The sequence below is a fragment of the Lissotriton helveticus genome, chromosome 1_1 (genome assembly GCF_964261635.1).
Source record: "Lissotriton helveticus chromosome 1_1, aLisHel1.1, whole genome shotgun sequence".
Taxonomy (NCBI): domain Eukaryota; kingdom Metazoa; phylum Chordata; class Amphibia; order Caudata; family Salamandridae; genus Lissotriton; species Lissotriton helveticus.
Genome location: NC_136057.1, coordinates 1,666,002,225 through 1,666,024,493, shown reverse-complemented (window position 1 = coordinate 1,666,024,493; position 22,269 = coordinate 1,666,002,225). Strand labels below are relative to the sequence as shown.

The 22,269-nt window shown below is 46.1% G+C and overlaps 1 protein-coding gene across 1 annotated transcript in view; it reads right to left on the bottom strand.

Moving 5' to 3' along the window:
- The window catches only part of DIP2B (DIP2 acetate--CoA ligase B (putative)), an 805,292-nt gene that overhangs the window by 192,465 nt on the left and 590,558 nt on the right, over positions 1–22,269 (bottom strand). Inside the window, exon 29 of the mRNA XM_078688921.1 lies at positions 19,468–19,577. Within this exon, the coding sequence (XP_078545047.1) occupies positions 19,468–19,577 (110 nt within the window). The remainder of the gene's footprint in view (positions 1–19,467; positions 19,578–22,269) is intronic.

Here is a 22,269-nt window from a genome sequence, read left to right as displayed (position 1 = left end):
AGGAGGCTGCTTCTTAGCCAACAAGTAACATGCTTTGATGCACAGAACGACCCACTGAGAGATGGTCCATTTGTGCACAGCCCAACCTTTTTTAGCACCCACATAGCCAACAAAGAGCTGGTCATCCACCCGGAACAGTTGTGTGCACCTCAGATAGAACAAGAGCACACGTTTTGGGCCAAGACGGTGGAGCCGCTCTTCATCTTTTGAAGGACGCGGAGGCGGAAAGTAGGTGGGCAAAGTGATGGTCTGCCCGATGTGGAAGGGCGTGACAACCTTTGGCAATAAAGAAGGACGAGTCCTTAAAACCACTTTGTCTGGATGAACATAGAGAAAAGGAGGTTTAGAAGAAAGAGCCTGGAGCTCACTCACTCTTCTGGCAGGGGTGATAGCTACCACAAAAGCCGTCTTTAGATTGAGAAGACGTAAGGGACAGTTATGAAGTGGCTAAAAGGGAGCACACATCAGACAGGTTAAGACAAGATTTAAGCCCCATTGAGGCATTATGAAAGGCACAGGAGGAAGTGTGTGTGTAATGCCTTTCAGAAAGCGATTAACAACCGGGGACTTAAAAAGAGAAGGCTGATCTGGAAGCCGAAGAAAGGCAGACACGGCCGAGAGATAACCCTTGATAGAGCCTATGTGAGAAAGTGGCTTTAAATGTACTGGACCAAAGTAAGGTGCAGTGTGTATAGAAGCCACCAACCCCAGAGGTATAACCGAGGGTTAAGTCAGGGTTGACCTTCTCTCAAAAGTGGTAGCTTGGTCGAGCAGAACGGCAGTACCAGGGGACAGTGTAAAGCATTTGTTGTACACACTCAGTAAGCAAAAGGTTTCACACACTCAAGGACTGAACTCCAGGCCAATTGTTTTTCTATCAAAAGATAACGTTTTATTTTTAGAACCAACAGGTATCAAAATATACTTTTCTCAGTGATGAGTAATCTCAGGTTATTGCTTTGCAGAAAGGCAATGACTTTGTAAACACAATAGGTACAGGGGGTGCAATAGGCAACACAGTTCTACACACAATTTAGCCTTGAACTCAATGGGTTTTTCTACATAATTACAGTTCATCACTTTGTAGATTACTTTTGCAAGTCCAAGACTGGATCCTAGATTCAGTCCTGGGGTCTAAGCTGGAAACAGTTTAGTAAAAACGTTTTGGTTATTGCAATGATTTTTAAGGAATAAAAAGGTATTTTAAAAGTTCACACTTTGAAACTTTTCAGTGAAAACCTGACAATGTTATCCAATGGGAGAAAATTCAGGTTGCATGTGAAGTACGTTCCCGTTACTTTTATAATGCAGTACTGGGCTCCTAGGTCCAGCACTGGGGTCTCGACTTACGACAGGTGAGAAATTATGTTTCAGTAGTATGAGCGAATTTTAAATAATATTTCAAGTTTTCAAAAGTGGACAGACGAAATTTCTTAGAAAAGCAGACAATGGATTCTTATGGAGAAAATACAGGTTAATGGTAAAACCTGGTTCGGATTACTTTTGTGGTTCAATACTGGGCTACAAGGTACAATACTGGATTCTCTCCTGATCACAGGTGAGTACTTCGGAATTTGTTTCTCGGCTGATTTTATAGGAACATTTTAAGTTTTCAAAACTTCACAGAAGCTTTTTCGAGACAAACCAGTCAATGTTATCCAATGGCAGGTAAGTGAGTTACCGGTTTCAAGGTGAGTACTCAGCTGGTGAAGTTCAGGTTCTGGGCATAGACTCAGGGGTCCCCCCACGGTCAGGTAGGTACAGTTGGTTCACCCTCAGCGGCACTGGGGCAGCCGGGTGCAGAGGTAGTTAGGCCCAATGTTAGCCAATGAGGGGCAGGGGGCCTTCGGTTGGTGGCTGCTGGCTAGCAGGCCACGCGGCTGTGGGAGCTGGGCTCCTGGTCACTTGCTCAGGGCAAATGGGGAAGTAGCATAGGGCAAAGGTTGCACTGCCAGAGGCACTCGGGCGACTGGGTGCAGGGTGCTTTTGAGCCGTTGGGAGCTCAATGTTATTCAATGGGAAAGGTAAAAAGGGAACAAAGGCTGCAGACTCTGGGACGGTGATTCTTCAGGTGCGACCACCACTTCGAGAGGTAAGTTGGGATCCTGGAGAAGCGGTAGGTACCCTAAATAGAGTGACAGGGAGCTGCAGGGCGCCGGGTGCATGGGGTGTCGGGAAATCTTACCCTTGGCTGGTCGCGGTTGGAGGGGTCCCTGGTTCTGAGGCTGCAGGCTTCGTCTGGTTCCTCGAGGAGGGTCTTTGGGCACTGGACTTCGGGTCCCAGTCGCCGGGGGGACGTCCTCGTGGTCTTGGATCACTCGGGCACGGGCCGGGCTGGAGGGTGCAGAGTGGGCAGATCTTGAGCTTCCTGGCTGGCACCAGGGGTTGGTTGTTGCAGCAGAGCCTCTGCTTATGGAGTCCCAGTCTTGAAGAGGGTCAAGGCAGGCAGATCCTCCCGGTGTCCCAAGGTTGCTATCCGCAGGAGTCGCCGGGATTAAGCAGGAGCAGGTTCCAGGATCGACAGGCCAGTAGGGCTGGGGCCAAGTCAGTGGGTGTCGTCCTGTTGTGAGCAGCTGCAAGGCGGGTCTTCTTTCTTTTTTTATTAGGATCTGAGGAAGGAAGGTTCAGGGAGCCTCTAAATACAGAATTTAGAGGCGATTACAGGTAGGGCAAGGGCAGGGACCAATAGGTCTCTGTCCTGGGGTGGGTACACCCCCTAGCCTGCTCCTCTCCAGTGGGAGGGGGGCAGGAACCTAGCTGTGATTGGGCAGGGCTCCCCAACTTCAAGATGGCCGGAGCCCGGGGTCGTGCTTCACCTCGCCTTCCTGACGTAGGGTTTCCTGCCAGTCTTCCCGCCAGAGTTGGGGTCAGAACTGGTGGGGGCCAGTTGCTGTGTCCAGCAAATGGTCTGGAGAAACTCACAGAGGCGGCATGCCTTTGAAGATTCCCTTTCCCCATCCTGGGGGAGGAGACCTAGCACCTTGCCCAGGATGTGCATTGTTGCAGGCCCAGGAGAGCTGGTGGCTCTCCTCCACCCAGGGGTCCAGCAACATGTCGGCTGTGTGGCAGCCTAGGCAGCCCCTCAGTCCAGATGTGGATTGTAGGTTAGGTTTCAGGGGTCATCTCTAAGATGCCCTCTGGTGCATTTTACATTAAACCTCCCACTGGCATCAGTGCGGGTTCAATGTGCTGAGCAGTTTGATACCAAACTTCTCAGTCTTCAGTGAAGCCATCATGGTGCTGTGGAGTTCGTAATGACGACCTCCCAGCACCATATACTTTTAAATGGTAGCACTGCACTTACAGTGCCCAGGAATGGGCCTGGGTACTGAAGGGGCACAGGGCACCCAGCTAGAGGGGTGACTGATGGATGCCAGGGCAGGGGGAATTGTGGGCATGGCACACAGGTGACAGCGGCGCAGGAGGGACAGGGGAATATAAATGGTCCGACGGCACTGGGGACGGCCGTGCCGATCCGGCTTCATGTCCCAATTAGGGTCCCAACCCAGAGCAAAATTGTCGGGAAACCCGGGCAAGGCGGAGGTGGCAAGAACGGAAACCATTGCGGCACCGGGAACGGAGCTGAGGGAGGTGCCAGAGCCAGCGGCAAGCGCGATGGCGGGAGCCCGAGGCCTGAAAAGGCAGTCCATGGCAGCAAGGAATTCTTGTACCTGGGCCGGAGTCGCCGGCGGACCCGGATAAGGTGGGTAGGCCGCAGGACTCACAGGCTCCAATAGAGCCGCGGGGGAATTACCCCTGGCCCCCTCGTCTGCATCCGGAGACCGACGGGGGGACATCGGAGAGCGCAAACGAGTCTTCGACTTTTTCTTATGACGCCTCTTACCCGACTCCGATTGCGAATACTTCGACCCCGAGGAGCAATGGTGATGGCTCCGGGGTCAATCCCTTGATCGACCCCTGGACCTTGAACAACGCAGAGACGAATGCCGGGCCTCCAGCAGCTTTCGGGACCGCTCCTGCAAAGCCTTCGGAGCCATGGCCAGACAGTCGGAACATGATCGGGAGTCATTGTCGTGCTCCAGACAGTAGAGACAGAAGCCATGGGGGTTGGCCACCGACATCGTACAGTGACAGGCCCCGCAGGATTTAAACCCAGGTATCCCTACGCAGCACCAGGAGTCAAAGACTTAAAAGAAGTTGAGACAAAAGTCTCAAAAAAGTTAGACAAAAAGTGACTAGGGTACGTGCTCTAACCAGATCTGCGCTTGCTGGTGTGGAAAAAGAAAGAACTGACATAACCGGGTGGCGCCTAAGTAGTCTCGGTGACGTCATCTTGGTGCTTACGACGCCAGCGACGGATGCGCGGTACTGCTGATGAAAAACTTTCAGAATCCAGTCTGACGCCTGGGGATATTTTAAGGTAAGGAATCTATCACTAACGTGTTGCTTTCAGATCTTGTTGTTTTGTTCTGCTTAATAGATCCGCTATTGTTTTGTCTTGTCCTGGTATATATTGTGCTAGGAGGTGGACTTCGTGATTGTTCGCCCATTTCAGGATGTTCTGTGCTAGCTGTGATTGTTGTATGGAATGGGCCCCTCCTTGTTTCTGAATGTAGTACATTGCTGTCATATTGTCTGTTCGTAGAAGGACATTTTTCCCTGTTATGTTGGGTTGGAATGCTTTGAGAACCAACAGTTCTAACATATTGATGTGTAATGTCTGTTGTGTGAACTACAATGTACTCCATATGAGCAACCCAACCCACAAGTGATGCATCAATTGTGATTGTCACATGTGGGATTGGCTCCTCGAAGATCCTTCATGTTGCCCCCTGCATGGGACCACTGTGATGTTAAGCACTCCTGTAGAGGTCTTTATGCAGTCTTGCATGAGGAACTATCGCTATGCAAGGAGCCATCATACCTAGAAGGCGACTCACTGTTTTGACTTGTAGGCAACGATGTGGCTGAAAAATAGCAGGTTGGTTCTGGAGATTGAGAGTCCTTTGTGGGTTGGGGTATGCTGTCGCCGTGTGGAAAAGTAAATTTTGCCATGTTCTGTGTCCCTACGTGTTCCCCATCTTATGTTATATGTGCATGATTAATATGCATATGTATTCCCTTATGATCGATTAAAGACGCAATTTTAGTTGTGTCCATCTCTAGTATGCCAGTTTTCAGTTCTCGTTAAAGCTACGAGTATTAGGCCTATGTAAAGTTATGTTGCCACGTACAGTCTGCACGTTAATTCATTGAAAAGTCTCCGTTTCTAGGCCTCAAAAGGGCCCGGACACCAGATTCAGCTCCTGTCTCCTGAACCCTCGCTGAGGAGCGATACAGCCCCCACCTGTATCCCTGACCCTTCACTTACTTCCTGCCTCACAGTGCCCGGCTCGGCCTGGCTCTGCCTGCCAGTCTGCCAAGAGTATGTTATGATTCTAGTTATCAGTCCAGCCCTCCTTCTCTGCATTCCTAAAGCTACTGAATCGCATCAATAGTTTCAGTCATCGTCTAGCCTTTACGTCTCCATGTAAGAGAAATACTGTATTAATGGTCATTTAATATTCCTCAACACGCACTACATATAGAATGATGCATGCACCAGTCTTAGAGTCTGTTAGCCTTTACCCTGATAACTTTTGGATTCTATCAAGATGTTCTCTAAACATCAGATACTAGATAGTGTTTAGGTACATGTCACTCTGACACTCCAGACTTTCGTCTCCTCTTCTAGCGCAGAAGTCATAGCCCCCAGTTCCTCCTAGTAACACGTCATTGCCAGCTTGCGCGCACCACTAGGTCAGAGGTCCCGGCTCCTTAGGTAGCCCCCTCCATGTTTCCGCCCCGTTTATGACATATTCTGTTACGTTTACATCACATGTCTATGTATACGCCTCTTGTTCCACCCACTTTATGCCTTATCTTTCGCGACTGCTATGAACTCCACCCACTGCTACGCCTAACTATACTGAATGTAATGCAATTGTTTAACTATAAATATTGTGCACTGTTATTAAAAGTTAGCTGTTGTCCCGATCCTGCCCCCCGGCAGCTGCCATCCTATTCCCGTGCAGGTTGTCCTGTTCCTGTCCTTTATGCCTGATTAAAACCTGCAAACTCCAGCTACCTCGAATCTTGACTCTTATTTATTGAGCTATCTGTTATTATATATCTAGTCAAAAATAGTACCGGTATTTAATTATTTATTTACCACATAATGGCGCCCGAATAGGGACTTGCCCTTTCCCCACGCGCCGGTGAAGCCACGCAAGCCCCCTGATCCTCTGCAGCCGTGACGGAACCATACCGTGCACGTGCAGATATTTCTGCTTCAAGTATCCCTCAGGCCCATGGAGGAGACGGAGGTTGCGGTCCAGCATCCAGACGAGGCGGTGGAGGAACGCGGCGAGTCCCGACCAGAGCCCAAGCCGAGAGTCCAAGGTCCGAGGTATCCGGAGGCCCACCCGTAACAGAAGTCCGAAGTTCGCCCGTCCGTCGTCGTAGCAGTCCAGTCCAGTCCGAGGCCTTCCGTTCTTGCTGCCCGGTGAGTACCGTTGCTGGGGTAGTATCTAGACAGGGTCAATTGCATTGTCTCTGGTCCGTGGGTTTGGGTACACAGATCCAACACGAAGTATTCACTTAGGTGGATGCGGGTCCTGACGTGTCTCTCTATGAGACCGGTAAGTTTCGTACTGTTTTAGCAGTGCATCTAGTTTCTGTTCTAGTCTGTTCTGGAGAAATTCATGTATTCTGTTTTCAGTATTCCAGGTAGTATTTTGTCCGAACAGTTATCTTAAATGTCATTCATGTTATTTCAATGTCGTGGTATGAAAGTGGTGTTCTTCAGTAATTATCGTGTTCATTGTGTATTGTATTGTGTCTAGACTCCAGTTCAGTAATGCCTCTGTTCTCAAAGTTACGTCAGTTAAGAACTAGAAAAGGTCTGTTAGAAGAAGCAGTTTCTGTCCCGCCTAGGGACAGTCCAGGTCATTTTATGTATCAAAAGCATGGCATAAGTGCCATATTGTATCTAGATTTATGGGTGGAGTACACCAAACAGTTAGAAGAAAAGTATAGATGGCCCGTATCGGGTACATGGGATGCCGAGTGCATCATGCGAGTAGAAGAAGTATTATGGAAAAAGAAAGCCAGACAGTCACAGAAAGATGCCATCGAGTTATGGCGCAAAGAATCTCATAAAAGAACCGAAAAAGAAATCAGAAAGTCAGAATTAAGTAGAGAATCCTCAGAAAGAGCCCAAGAAAGGGAATTAATCGGAATAGGTGAACGAGTTAAAACCGAACAGTCAGACAGACAGAGGAATGCCCTTATTAAGGGTATGTACCCTCTTCTTGCCGAGGGCTTGCCAAAAGCAACCCCGGAGGCATCCAGTAATTTTCCGCCACCTTTAGTTCCGACCAAGCTACGTCACAAACCGACCGCAGCTGATATTTTTCTCTCGTCCTATTTGGACGACACAGTCCCAGAATATGCAAATCCTGTTCCGCCAGCTCCTGTAAATAATGTAAATCCTGCTCCTCCAGTCACCGGGGCACCTGTTACAGCACCTGTTACGGTACCCCCGGTCCAGCCTACATTACAAGTACCCGCTACACTGGTCACTCTGCCAGCACGAAGAGTATCAGTCGACGATTCCAGTTTAGGGGCCGCGGGAGGAGGTCCTCCGGGAACCCCGCCGCCACACAAACGTGTAACGTCAGTCGAGTTACATGAACGTGCGTTACAGCGCACGCCCAAACATCAGTCTGTTGCAGATATCAGACGAGCTCTTACCGAATGCCGTTATGATCCGGTCCCAGGTGATGATAGTGTGGTTATATATTCATTACGTGTAAGACGGGTGACCGAGTATTTGGACACCCTACCAAATATGAAAGAAGATCTAGACAGAATATATCGTTTCATTCGTACAGGAACAGACCCAGAAAGTATTGGCGAAGTCATGTTTCTAAGAAAAGCTGAGATTCAGCTCATGCTGTTAAAGTTTCTAATTAATTGTTTAATAAGGGAACAAGATTATCCGACTAAAGATCCGACCGAAATGAAAGTCCTGACAAGGTGGAGTGATAATATAGCCGAGGGAAGACACAGGACGCTCAGTTGTATAGAGAGTATGTACAAGAAAATTCGTAAGGAAATAATAAGGTTACACGAGAAACGCAAAGCAGCACAAGTAAGCGAGAAGGAAAACGACTCTTCTACTGAAGAGGTAGACGACGAGAATACCGCCAGAATAGCGTATGTAGGTAAAGCTAGACTTCCCGACCGACATTCACGTCTAGAACACAAGAAAACTGTTCCTCTTCCAGCACCAGAACAAGGTTCTCTAGAGCAAGTATTTCAAGCTACCGATCACATTCTGAAATCACGAATCGGTTATAGTGAACTTAGTACCATGCATGAACAAGAACTAGCCCGATCAGCAGTCCGATGGGCTACTGATTCTACCACTTTTTCAGACGAAATAGTGGCACAAATGATTCTGAAACTGCCCCCAGCCGAGCAGCGACTGGTGGGTATGTATATGATCCAGCACCTCATTACATTGTATGAGGGTCAGCATTCCGATCCAGGTCCGTTACATGATGTTCTGAACGAGTTACTCCAGTATAAATGGAGAGGTCTAGGTACCGACTTAATTAGTATCATTCTAGAACAGCGCCACAAATATAGAACGTTTCTGAACCCGCATTTTGTTCACGTCTCACCCCCAGAAAGTAAACCCTTTTACATAGACAGACAGCATCCGTTAGGAGAAGTACACCCAGTTAGGACAGCGGGTGGTGAAATGCAACGAGTATTTGTTCACACCCCGATTACAAAGATGGAACTCTTAGAGATGAAAAAGTTAATTCCCTGTCACGATAAAGATCCAGCAGGGTTCCACCGTGAATTAAAAGACATGCTCCGTATGGGAGAATACACGTATCCAGATATAATTAAAATGATAAAGGTCCTGTTGCCCGCAGGGGTATATGAGAAACTCAAGGAAAAAGAATGGGAGGTGGGAGAGAAAAAGATAGATTGGGCAGTTCTAGAAGCTGAAGAAAATACACGTGTACCAGGTACCGGTCTTGGGGACAAATGTAAAGAATTACCAGAGTTATTGATTCAGGTTTTGCCTAGGTTACTAGCCACGAAAAAGGAAGACTGGGATGCAATCTCAGCCTGTAAACAGAAACCAGACGAAGATACTAGTGATTTTTATTCTAGATTTGAGAAATGTTTTAGCATCAACAGTGGTTTGAAGACGAGTAGTGAGTCATACCCTCATCTTTTTGTTACTAAACTAGTCGAGAATTCAAGAACACAAGTTAAAAATCGAGTTTTGAAAGTCGAAAGTACCTGGCAAGCTAATACTCCGTCCCAAATGCTTCAGATGCTCCAGTATCACCAGAATAGAATCAGGGAAGAGCAAGAACACGAAAGGAAACGTATGAAAGACACGAAAATGAAAGTATTAGTTGCACAATCTGTTCCACAGGACAGTCAGAAGAGGGGTCCAAATCAAGCCAGTCATCCTGCAGTTCCTGTTAAAGGGACCTGCAATTATTGTAAACAGCCAGGTCATTTTATAAACGAGTGTGCAGTTCTGAAATACAACATAGCCACTGGTAAGACTAAAGAAAGACCACGTCCGCCTAGACAAGAACAAGTTTCACAGACTTCTCAGTTACCACAGAATACACCACAGACAGTTACAGCACCGCAGCCTATAGCTGCAACACAGCATGTTACACAGCAGATGTACCAGTATGCACAGTCAGAGTATCCAGAGTATCAAGCGTATTCATGAAACAGCCTAGAGAGGGAGGTAGGCTTGCCTCTCATCGAGATTCCTGTAGATCAAGAGGGTCCCTATGTTCACAGTCAAGTATTGGGGAAAGACAGAAAGTTTCTGATTGATACAGGGGCAAGTAGGACTACTATCAGTCATGACGAGGTTCCAGGGGCTCCGCTCTCAGGCTCTAGAAATGTTTCCCTTGGATTTTCAGGAAAGCCAATTGTTAACGAGATTTCCAAACCAGTTACTCTAGAAGTAGGTCCATTGTCCCGAACTACTGACCTGCTACTCACGAAATCATGTCCAGAAAATTTGTTAGGTATTAAGACATTAAAAGAATTAGGTGCAGTTATTTGCTGCTCCCCAGAAGGAATACGTTTGTTTTTACGTGACTTTAAGGGTCACTATGTATTACGTGATTTTGATCCAAGATTATTGAATGTTCCGCAGCATCTATGGGCGCAAGGTCCAACTGATGTTGGTTTTATGCAAATCACACCCCATCGTGTGACTCTCAAACAAGGTGTAGTGTTGCCACGAATCAGACAGTACAGATTGCCACCTGAGGCTGTAGCAGCCTTATCCAAAATTATTGACGAGCTCATTGCTCAAGGAGTAGTTGTAGAAACTGACTCCAATGTATGTAATTCTCCTATCATTCCAGTCATGAAACGTACTGATCCAAATGCACCTCCAGTATATCGATTAGTGATTGACCTTCGAGAGCTTAATAAATGTATCATTCCCCAGTACCCAGTTGTCCCAGATATTTCTTCCCTATTGACAGCCATTGATTCTGAGGCTACATTTTTCACAGTCATAGACCTCAAAAACGCATTTTTCAGTGTCCCCATTCATCCAGACAGTCAGTTTCTTTTCGGATTCTGTTTAAATGGAAGGAGCTATAAATTCACACGAGCTCCTCAAGGTTTCACAGAAAGTCCTAGTATTTACAGTCAAGCACTTAAGAGACAACTAGACAATATTCACATGCCAACTGACACTGCCCTGCTCCAGTATGTCGATGATCTACTGATCACAGCCCGTTCTGAACGTGCCTGCGAGCGTGCGTCACTTACAGTCCTGTATTTCCTAGCCGAGATGGGGCACAAGGTGTCCCCTTCGAAGCTTCAATTCTGTGTCCAGCAAGTGATCTACTTAGGCCACTTACTGTCCAAGAGGGGTAGGCAGTTGACACCTGACCGTATCCAGTTAATAACGAGTCTTCCTCAGCCCAAGACCCAGAAGGAGGTAGGAGCTTTTATCGGCCTCACTTCTTATTGCCGACAATGGATTCCTCAGTATGCATTTCTAGCCAAGCCACTGATACAGTTAACGACACAGGAGGCAGCCGTATCGACTGTCCTCCCTTGGACCCAGGAACATACACTTGCTTTTAATGAGTTAAAGAAAGCTTTATGTCAAGCTCCTGTTCTAGCTACTCCGAACTACAGTAAGCCTTTTACACTTTTTGTCACAGAACGTAATGGTACAGCATTATCTGTTCTCACACAAGATCAAGCAGGACAATACAAGCCCTGTGCTTATTTTTCGAGCACATTAGATCCAGTAGCCCAGGCTCTGCCTGCGTGCCTCAAGTCAGTTGCAGCCACAGCACTAGCTATCAGACAAAGTGATTCCATAGTGTTAGGACATTCCCTGACAGTACAAGTTCCACACTCCGTGGAAGTTCTTTTAAACCGAACCCAGACTCAGCACTTGACCATTGCACGTTTAACAGGTTATGAATTGACACTGTTCCAGCCACACATAGAAATCAGACGCTGCAACGTTCTAAATCCTGCTACACTGTTACCGTCAGTTACTTCAAATCCTGCCACACATGACTGTGTGGAAGTAGTTAACACCATGACAAAGCCAAGACAAGACCTGACAGATATTCCATTACCAGATCCCGACCTGACACTTTATGTGGATGGTTCATGTATGAGAACAAGTACAGGAGAACTAGTAGCCGCGTATGCAGTGACTACTGAGACTGAAGTTATAGAGACACACCGTATTGACACTCTGTCCGCTCAAGCAGCAGAGCTAGTTGCTCTGACCCAAGCCTGCATACGTGCCAAAAACCTGAAAGTTAACATTTACACAGATTCACGTTATGCATTCGGAGTCGTACACGACTTTGGAGTGCTCTGGCAAGAAAGAGGTTTTATGACTTCTCATGGAACCAAGATTCAGCATGGTCTCCTTATCCAAGCTCTGTTAGATGCAATACATTTACCAACAGCTATCGCTATCATGAAGTGCAAAGCACATACGAAAGTCACTGACATTATTTCCCAAGGTAACGATCTAGCAGATCGAACAGCCAAGTTTACAGCCCAGACTCCAGACATTCCAGTTAACGCAACACTGACACACACTCCAGATCCGACTACATGTATGACAGTTAAGGACCCCACTCAAGATGTCATAGATATCCAGTCACATGCTACTCCCGAGGAAATCAAGAAATGGTCCGAACAAGGAGGGGTCCAGACAGATCAGGGATGGTTGACGAAGGGAAAAGCCACATGGTTTCTCCCCGACTCAATGGTTCAAGTCATTATTAATACCGCACATAGTCCTGCACATTTAGGAGAAAAAGCCATGTTAGACAGTATCCAGAACATTTGGTTCAACAAGCATTTACGAGCTGCAGCCAAGCAGAAAGTCCGTACCTGTATGATATGTTGTCAGTTCAATCCAGGTAAAAGTGTCCCGGTGGAACAAGGGGGATTCCAGCCTCCTGACCACCCTTTTGAGGTCCTCCAAATGGATTACATTCAGATGGAGCGATGTCGAGGTTTTAAGTATGTCCTTGTAGTTGTATGCGCTTTGTCCAGGTGGACAGAGGCATATCCAGTCCCAGATTACACAGCCGCGACCACTGCCAAGCAGCTGGTTCGTGAATTCTTCCCCCGTTATGGACTCCCTAGGGTCGTGTACTCAGATAACGGCCAGCCATTCTCATCTGAACTCATGAAGCATGTTTCCCTTCTGTTAGGGTACCAGTGGAAGTTTCATTGTGTACGCCATCCTGAAGCAGCAGGTCTCGTAGAGAGACATAACCAGACATTAAAAATCCGTCTTGCCAAAGTCTGTAAAGAGAAAGGTGTAGACTGGCTAGTAGCTCTGCCAGTCGCCCTATTTTATATGCGCATGGTCGCACATTCCAGATCAGGTCTGTCCCCTTATGAGGTCGTATTCGGCCGCCCCCCGAACATGTGGGGTACACCTAGACCCCGAAGTATTACAGATGTTTCCAGTAATATGCTGACAGATTACCTAGCTTCCTTGATGTCTGCCCTACACTCTTGTCGTTCACAGGTTGCCGCCGCATTTCCAGACAATACCGAGGTGAAACCACATGAGGTCATTCCAGGCGACCTAGTCCTTGTGAGGAATTTTGATCGTTCGAGTCCGCTGGAGCCTCGCTGGAAGGAGCCGAAGTTAGTCCTTCTGACCACCCGCACGGCCGTGAAGTTGGAAGGCAGAAAGGGCTGGGTGCACCTGTCTCATGTCAAGAAATTTCACGGACTAAGAACTAAAACGTTCAATGATACTCCTACAGACATTTTCGAGTCTAAAAATTGCCCTATTCTCAAGGACGGTCCCGCTATTGACTTTGACTCAAAGCCCTCCCTGTTAGAGAAAACTCCGCAGCAGGAGTATAAACAGAAGCTCCGGTCTAGTAAAATAAGTCAGCCAGTTTAATTGTCTAAGTCCCCCTCGGGTGAAACGGTTAGACAGGTATCTGACATGTATGAGATAGACCCCCATAGTGAGAGAGTTAGTCAAAACTCTATCAGATGTATCGTTATTTTATGTTTTCTTCTATTTTTGAGTTTGATGGTTACCTGCACAAGTTATGCATTGCATTTATGTTTTTCAATTTCTCATGTAAATAAGTTTTCTAATGCTACAGTAGAACACACATTTAGTGATCTGCCTCCTCACGAGCTATCCTATCGTCTTGCTATGCGCAATAACACATTTATCCGTATGTTACACTATTCACACCAGACCAGCAATGCCACTAATTGTTGGGTGTGTGGTCGACTCCCCCCTTTCCAGACACCGAAGGGAGTTCTGCCACTCTTTCCTTATCCGTTTTCACATAATGGTTCGTGTGGAGCGTGGTCCACGTTAACGTCATCCTCAACTGATATGTCCCTTCTGAATAGTACATGTTTTCCAGACAAACAAAGTCTCACCCATAGAACAGGGGTAGATCTAGAAAATGAAGTTTATAATTTGGGAAATTATTCTTCGAATTTTATGGTCCTGAATGTTCAGTCTGATACTACTCCAGATTTACCTGCTATTTCAGTACTACCAGTCAAAGGCGAATTATGTGTCCGAAAAAATGGTTCCGCACATGTAGGACATAGTGATTGTACTACTATTGTCAAGTATAGTGACAGTGGGAAATCTATTTTCAAAGCCTCACGTCATTCTTATTTTGTTTGTGGTCAGACCGCATATGTTCGTCTGCCCCTCGATTGGGATGGAACATGTTACATTGCCTTCCTACTGCCACCAGTTTTCCTAGCCCCATCCGATTATCATAGAAACACACATCTAGTACACATTAGACATAGAAGGGAGATCGAGTCCCCGATTGTCGATCAAACTGAAACTGCTCTAGAACAGTATACAGACTTCAACAGAGGATTCTTCTTCTTTATAGGCCCTATCCAGAATAGTAAGCTAATACGTAGGTTAACCAGAACCCTTGAAGCAGTAGTGAATGAGACTACCTCTGCTCTAGGTAACTTAACCGAAGAGCAATCTGCTATGAGATTTGTCGTGCTCCAAAATCGTCTTGTTCTTGACGTCATACTGGCCGATAGAGGAGGAGCATGTAGAGTCATCGGATCTAGTTGCTGCATTTTCATTCCTAATAACGCGCCGTCTGTTTATTCAGCTATAACCAGACTTCATAAAATTGCCCATCAGTTACACCAGAATCCAGGCACCTGGACATGGTCCGGTTGGTTTTGGAGTATAATTTCTGCCTGGGGATGGAAAGTATTGTCATTCCTAGGTATAGCAGTAATGATCATTTTCAGTTGCTGCCTCTGTTTACAATGTGGCCCTGCGATTTGCGGCATTTGTGCTACATCCTGTATTCCAAGTCCTAGTCCTAAGTCCCGTTCCAAGACAATTCGAGACGAGCAAATGATACTGTATGAAATGATAGATGGTATCATGAATATTGATGTTTCCTGATGGAAACGTAGTGACAAGGAGGGAATGTGGAAAAGTAAATTTTGCCATGTTCTGTGTCCCTACGTGTTCCCCATCTTATGTTATATGTGCATGATTAATATGCATATGTATTCCCTTATGATCGATTAAAGACGCAATTTTAGTTGTGTCCATCTCTAGTATGCCAGTTTTCAGTTCTCGTTAAAGCTACGAGTATTAGGCCTATGTAAAGTTATGTTGCCACGTTTTACAGTGTGCACTTTAATTCATTGAAAAGTCTCCGTTTCTAGGCCTCAAAAGGGCCCGGACACCAGATTCAGCTCCTGTCTCCTGAACCCTCGCTGAGGAGCGATACAGCCCCCACCTGTATCCCTGACCCTTCACTTACTTCCTGCCTCACAGTGCCCGGCTCGGCCTGGCTCTGCCTGCCAGTCTGCCAAGAGTATGTTATGATTCTAGTTATCAGTCCAGCCCTCCTTCTCTGCATTCCTAAAGCTACTGAATCGCATCAATAGTTTCAGTCATCGTCTAGCCTTTACGTCTCCATGTAAGAGAAATACTGTATTAATGGTCATTTAATATTCCTCAACACGCACTACATATAGAATGATGCATGCACCAGTCTTAGAGTCTGTTAGCCTTTACCCTGATAACTTTTGGATTCTATCAAGATGTTCTCTAAACATCAGATACTAGATAGTGTTTAGGTACATGTCACTCTGACACTCCAGACTTTCGTCTCCTCTTCTAGCGCAGAAGTCATAGCCCCCAGTTCCTCCTAGTAACACGTCATTGCCAGCTTGCGCGCACCACTAGGTCAGAGGTCCCGGCTCCTTAGGTAGCCCCCTCCATGTTTCCGCCCCGTTTATGACATATTCTGTTACGTTTACATCACATGTCTATGTATACGCCTCTTGTTCCACCCACTTTATGCCTTATCTTTCGCGACTGCTATGAACTCCACCCACTGCTACGCCTAACTATACTGAATGTAATGCAATTGTTTAACTATAAATATTGGGCACTGTTATTAAAAGTTAGCTGTTGTCCCGATCCTGCCCCCCGGCAGCTGCCATCCTATTCCCGTGCAGGTTGTCCTGTTCCTGTCCTTTATGCCTGATTAAAACCTGCAAACTCCAGCTACCTCGAATCTTGACTCTTATTTATTGAGCTATCTGTTATTATATATCAAGTCAAAAATAGTACCGGTATTTAATTATTTATTTACCACAGCCGAGATTTGCTTTTACTACACATTTTGTGACCTCTTGAGGGGCTGTTGTCACACCGAATGGTAGCACTTTGAATTGATAGTGATGACCGCTTACCACAAACCGGAGGTATCTGCGATGTGCTGGGTGGGTTGTGATGTGAACGTATGCGTCCTTCAAATCAAATGCAGTCATGAAGTCACCTTCTTGAAGCAATGTATTACACCCGGAATTGTTACCATGTGGGAGTGTTCTGGTAGTATGTAGTGATTGAGTGGACGCAAGTCTAGTATGGGACGTAGTAAAGGAGTTTAGTCCTTTGGTGTGATATTTGAATGGAACTGGTTCTAAGGCCTTTTTCTCTAGTAAGGTTTTTACTTCTTCCTTTAGCAGATGGAGATGCTGTGGATTTACTATGATGTCTTCTTGGTGGAATATTTGGTGGTTGCTGTATTGCTTCTAGGCAATATCCCTGCCTGATGATTTCTAGAACCCATAGGTCTGATGTTATTATGGAAGGAGTAGTTTCTGTCCTGTAACTCAGCAGTTCTGTAGTGGGGGTATCTCTGTTATAGTCATTATCTAGTCATAATGGCAGCCTATGGTGCTTGTCTGTCCACTTCTTCCTCTCTATCATTCCAGAGGGTTTTGCTGTTAAAGGCAAGGTTTTTCTCTTAGAAAACCCTGGACAGTCTGGGCTGTTTGTGGATTTTGGTGGAATTTCTAGTTGAAGTACTGGACAGTGTAGCCAGTGGATATAGGCTGCATTATCTGTCTTTAAATTCTCTCTTAAGTGTCGATGCAGTTCTGCAGTTTTTTGACAACTCAAGAGATTTTTGATTGCTCCGGGGTCCACGCACATGGGCAGGACTATTCACTAGATTATGACTATACACAGAGATCCCCTACTACAGAACGGTTGTAGCCTTTCCCTGACAGGTGTTATGTGATCGGGGTGAAGTTTTAATAAGTCATTGTTTGGATGTAGAGACTCCTTTTGTGGGTGTGCATCTACCCCTTACTCTATTTTTGTAGACACCTCTGTAGTACCCTCGACCTGTTTGTTGATGGTACTGTTGTTCCCATTGGTAGGTGGGGATCTGTGGCAGTACTCTTGGAGGCCCCTCTCCCATGATAGTGCTGAAAGGACTGCTGCTTTTGTGGTGTAGCTTTTAAAGCACCCATCGATTTAGTATCTTTTAAAAAATATTTTCCAGCTGTGTATTTACTTCTTGCCCAAAAAGATGCTCCCTATCAAAGGGAATGTTTAGAATGTGCTGCTGTACCTCTGACTTAAAACCAAATATGCGAAGCTACGCATGTCTACACAGCATTACTGAGCTGTTAATGCCTCTTGCAGCAGTGTTTGCACTATCCAGTGCACATCTGATGGTTGCATTGGAGATTTGTTTGCCCTGAGCTACTAACTCTTCTCCTGTTTTTTTTAAAGAGGAGATGTGGAGAAGTGTGGCTCAATGGTTAGAGCAGGCAGACCTTGATGCAAAGCTCTGGCCAGGGACCAGGGTTCGATTCCCGCCTCGGCGGGTCTCCGGCTCATTAATTCCCCTGACTGGATATTCTCGCCTAAGTGCCTGTTCTGATCATGGGTCCCACGCTGCAACTCTGGGCAATAGCTTGCTTAGTCTCCACTACGGCCCCAAAAGCGCTGGGATGCCTGGCTGCACCTGGGGGGTGCCCAGGAGTGGACATTTCCCAGGAAAGCCAGGAAGGGTTCCTAAGCGGTATACGGACAGCGCCGGGACACCTCCGGTGGCGGTAGCTGTGCGCTTTACAAATTCCGACATTTACATTTTTTTTTATTTATGTGATGCCTGACATCGACCATATAACTTTGAGAAAATGAACTTGCAGAGTCCAGTCCCAACACCAGTTGGCAGAAGTGCGCATAACATGAGTATCTGCAGCCAAGACATGCTACAAATAACTGGTATCCCTGAAAGTATGCAGTGACAACTGTCCTGACATTTTTGTCAACACCTGATGGAAGTGGAGGAGGCCAAAGGGGAGAAGTGCAAACTGAAAATGCTCCTGGCCGACTTTGAGCTGAAAGTAATGTCTGTGGGACTGCAGGACAGGTATATGAAAATACATTCACAGATGCACGGACAACATCTAGTTCCTGATGTCCAGAGCAACCAAGAGCAGAGCTACTGTGAGCATTTTGAATGTATCCTTCCATAGGAAGGCATTCAGAGCTCTAAGGCCTTCATCCTTTTTCAGCACAAGGAAAGAGCAATGTTAACAGCCCTCACCTTTTTCTGAGTCCAGAATCCTCTCTTTAGCACCTTTGTTGAGCAACACGTTCACTCATCCTGCAATAGAATGGAGAGGTGCTCCTCTTAACGTTGTCAGATGTGGGAGAGACACAGAGACACATCTCATGATGGTCCATCACCTAGGGGTATACAGGAGTATTGCTGGAATAAATCGCAGGACCCTGTCAGGCACTTGCAGAGTATTGTAACGTGAGTAATCCGCAGTTAAGAGGTCATCCGCCAGACGAAACATCAACTAATCTAAACCTACATGGACAGATTTGAACCTTAACTTTCACCCTGTGTTAAGTCTCTTAAATTCACCCTGGAAACTGATCTCACCCTCAATGAACACAGAGCTAAAACTAAGACAGTTTGTTTGTTTAGCCTACTCAAAACAAAAGTAGACAACTGAAGCATTTCACATCTAAAAGAATGACTCCAGGACCTTCGGTCGCACTGTTGGAACTTATTCAGCTATGCATGCAACACTACTAAAGTGCTAATGCTGAAAAAATACAATCTATTTTGAGTAAATTTTAGAAGGATATATTTCTGCAAAGTAGTGTAAATTAGTCACTTTTGATCTAGAGGACTCTGGGGGAGGAAAGGTCATAACTACTTGTTAACCAGGGAAAATTTTTAGTTGTATTGTTAAAGAACCGTCAGAAGCCTGCGATGGATACATACCCCCTGGAGGAAATAAATCTGGCTTATGTTCTAATCATGTTATGATGGAGTACTGTTGATCAGATTAAATCAGTCAGTGAAAGCCTGTGCGAGGGGGTCAGCAGAGAAACACCGAGCAGTAAGAGAAGGAGGAAAGTTTTTCTCTGTAGAATTTGACAGGCCATACTTTATTGTCCTGCAAAGCTTTAATTCCTCTGGACCTGCGAATGTGTTCAAAAACGTCCAAAAATAAAATACAAAGTGGCCTATAAGAACAAACACTTCTTCTGCCTCTGTTCCATGAGATGAGCCTGGTCAGGAGCCTCACCTTAATTCCTGTGAGCATGCCTGTTGTACTGACACTGAAATCAAGGTATGCCAACATTTCTGGAGTAGGTGGCTTGTACACCTGAGGTGGTCGTTTCCTTGTCAGGTCATCTGAAACAAGAAAGAGAGGTTCATGTAGAAACATATACACATTTGGATTTTACGAAACACAAACTAAATGAGGCTCTTAAGGTAATGTCAGAGTGAGAAAGTGGATTATTGGTTGGGATGGATGGTAGTAAACCACAAGAAATAATGTCACTATTCTGATTAGGTCCAGTAAATGCGTGAATAATAAAACATGGGCTCAACCCCTGGTAGCTAATTCACAGAGCTGGCAGCCTTAACTTAATAAAATGTTTAGAAGCATTTATAAAAACCAAAAGACTTAAAAGATTGAAAATACGATACAATAAAAGGAAAATGCTACTTACCAGTATGCATCTGTTCTTGGCATGTAGAGCTGTAGATTCGTACACTTGTGCATAGATCGCCATCTGGTGTTGGGCTCGGATGTTTGCACTTTGTTTTTGTCTTGGAAGAAGTCTTTGTAGTCACGAGGTAGGTGATTACTCCTTAGGACGATAGTGCGCATGTGCATCGACTCCATCTCCAGATTGTTTTCCCATGGATGGTTATGATGAAGTTTGTAAGAAATGGAGAAAGATGTCCATGTGTAATATATCTAAGTAAGATAGTATTGGAACTGATAGGGGTATCCGGGGAGGCGGGTGGGTGTATACGAATCTACAGCTCTACATGCCAAGAACAGATGCATACTGATAAGGAGTAGTTTCTGTCCTGTAACTCCAGTTCTGTAGTAGGGGTATCTCTGTTATAGTCATAATCTAGTGAATAGTCCCGCCCATTTGCGTGGACCCCGGAGCAATCAAAAATAATCTCTTAAAGTGTCGAAAAATGCAGAACTGCACAGACACTTAAGAGAGAATTAAAGACAGATAATGCAGCCTATATCCACAGGCTACACTGTCCAGTACTTCAACTAGAAATTCCACCAAAAATCCACAAACAGCAAAGCCTGTCCAGATTTCCCTTGCTTTAACAGCAAAAACCCTCTGGAATGATAGAGAGGAAGACATGGACAGACAAGCCCCATAGGCTGCCATTATGTGGCTCAGAACAGGATACTGTGCCATTAAGAGAACTTTCCAGAACTTCACAGTATCCCAGAATGCACTGCAGGTCCCTTTTACTTTCAGTTCTTTTTGAAGGCGTAACACGCCAGACCTGTAGCATTCCTTACATGAATATCTCTCTCCAGCGGGGAGGAGGGCGGGCGCTTATGACTATAACAGAGATACCCCTACTACAGAACTGGAGTTACAGGACAAAAACTACTCCTTCCGTAGTAGGGGATCTCTGTGTATAGTCATAATCTAGTGAATAGAATGGCAAGCCCATCCCCACACCAAAGCGGCGGTGGAGAAAAGATAAATAACACCACGACTGTGCGAACAGATTTCGCAGCGAAGCCTGCCCAACCTGAGCGTCTGCCCTGGCATCAGTGTCCAGGCAGTAATGCTTAGCAAAGGTATGGACCGATTTCCCAGTGGCCGCCTTGCAGATTTCTGCAATGGGAACATTACGGAGCAAAGCAGTCGTGGCAGCTTTGCCCCTGGTGGAATGAGCCTTAGGTTTACCCCCTAAGGTCTTACCAGCTTTTTGGTAACACAACTGTATACAGGACACAATCCACCTAGAAATGGACTGTTTAGAGGTAGCAAGACCTGTCCTGACTGATCCATAATTGATAAACAATTGGTCTGACCTACGAATATCCCTGGTTTTATCCAGATAAAATTTCAACACCCTCCTGACATACAGGGAATGCAGGGACCTTTCCGCTGGAGAGGAAGGATTCTGAAAAAACGTAGGCAGAGTTATGGTCTGGTTAACATGAAAGTCAGATATAACTTTAGGAAGAAATTTAGGGTGAGTACGCATAACAACCTTAGCAGCATGAAATACAGTATAAGGTTCTTGGCAACACAACGCCTGAATTTCACGCACCCTGCGGGCCGATGTAATGGCCACGAGGAACGCCGCCTTCCAGGACAGGTGCTGCAACGAAGCCTTATGAATAGGTTTCAAAAGGCTCCTTCATCAATCTGGACAGCACCACATTCAATTCCCATGAAGGCGAAGGAAGCCGGACAGGAGGGAACACTTTCTTCAAGCCTTCCAAAAAATCTTTGATCACAGGGATCTGAAAGAAGGAAGTCTGTGAAGGGCATTTCCTGTAGGCAGTCAATGCAGCCAGATGAACCTTAATGGAATGGACATTAAGGCCAGACTGCGCCAGATGTAGAAGATATGGAAGGATGACATCTTCCTTACATGTCGTTGGGTCATAGTTCTTAGACTTGCACCAGATGCAAAACCTCTTCCACTTGTAAGCATAAGAAGTCCTAGTGGAAGGTCATTTAGCCTCCTTCAGTATGTCCATGCAATCTTCTGGTAGATTCAGATGGCCATATTGCACTATCTCAGGAGCCATGCCGCCAAACTCAAAGAGGAGAGGTTGGGGTGCAACATCTGCCCCCCGAACTTCGTGAGAAGGTCCGGCCTGCACGGCAGCCGTATGTGAGGAAGGAGAGACCAGTGAAGCAGGTCTGTGAACCACCACTGTCTGGGCCATTCCGGGGCAATCAGGATCATCCGCGCCCTGGACTGGGACAGCTTGATGAGCGCCGTCGGAATCAGGGGAATGGGTGGAAAAGCGTACAGAAAGCTGTTCGACCAGTTGATCCATAACGCATTCCCCAGCGTCCCCGGCTGGCAG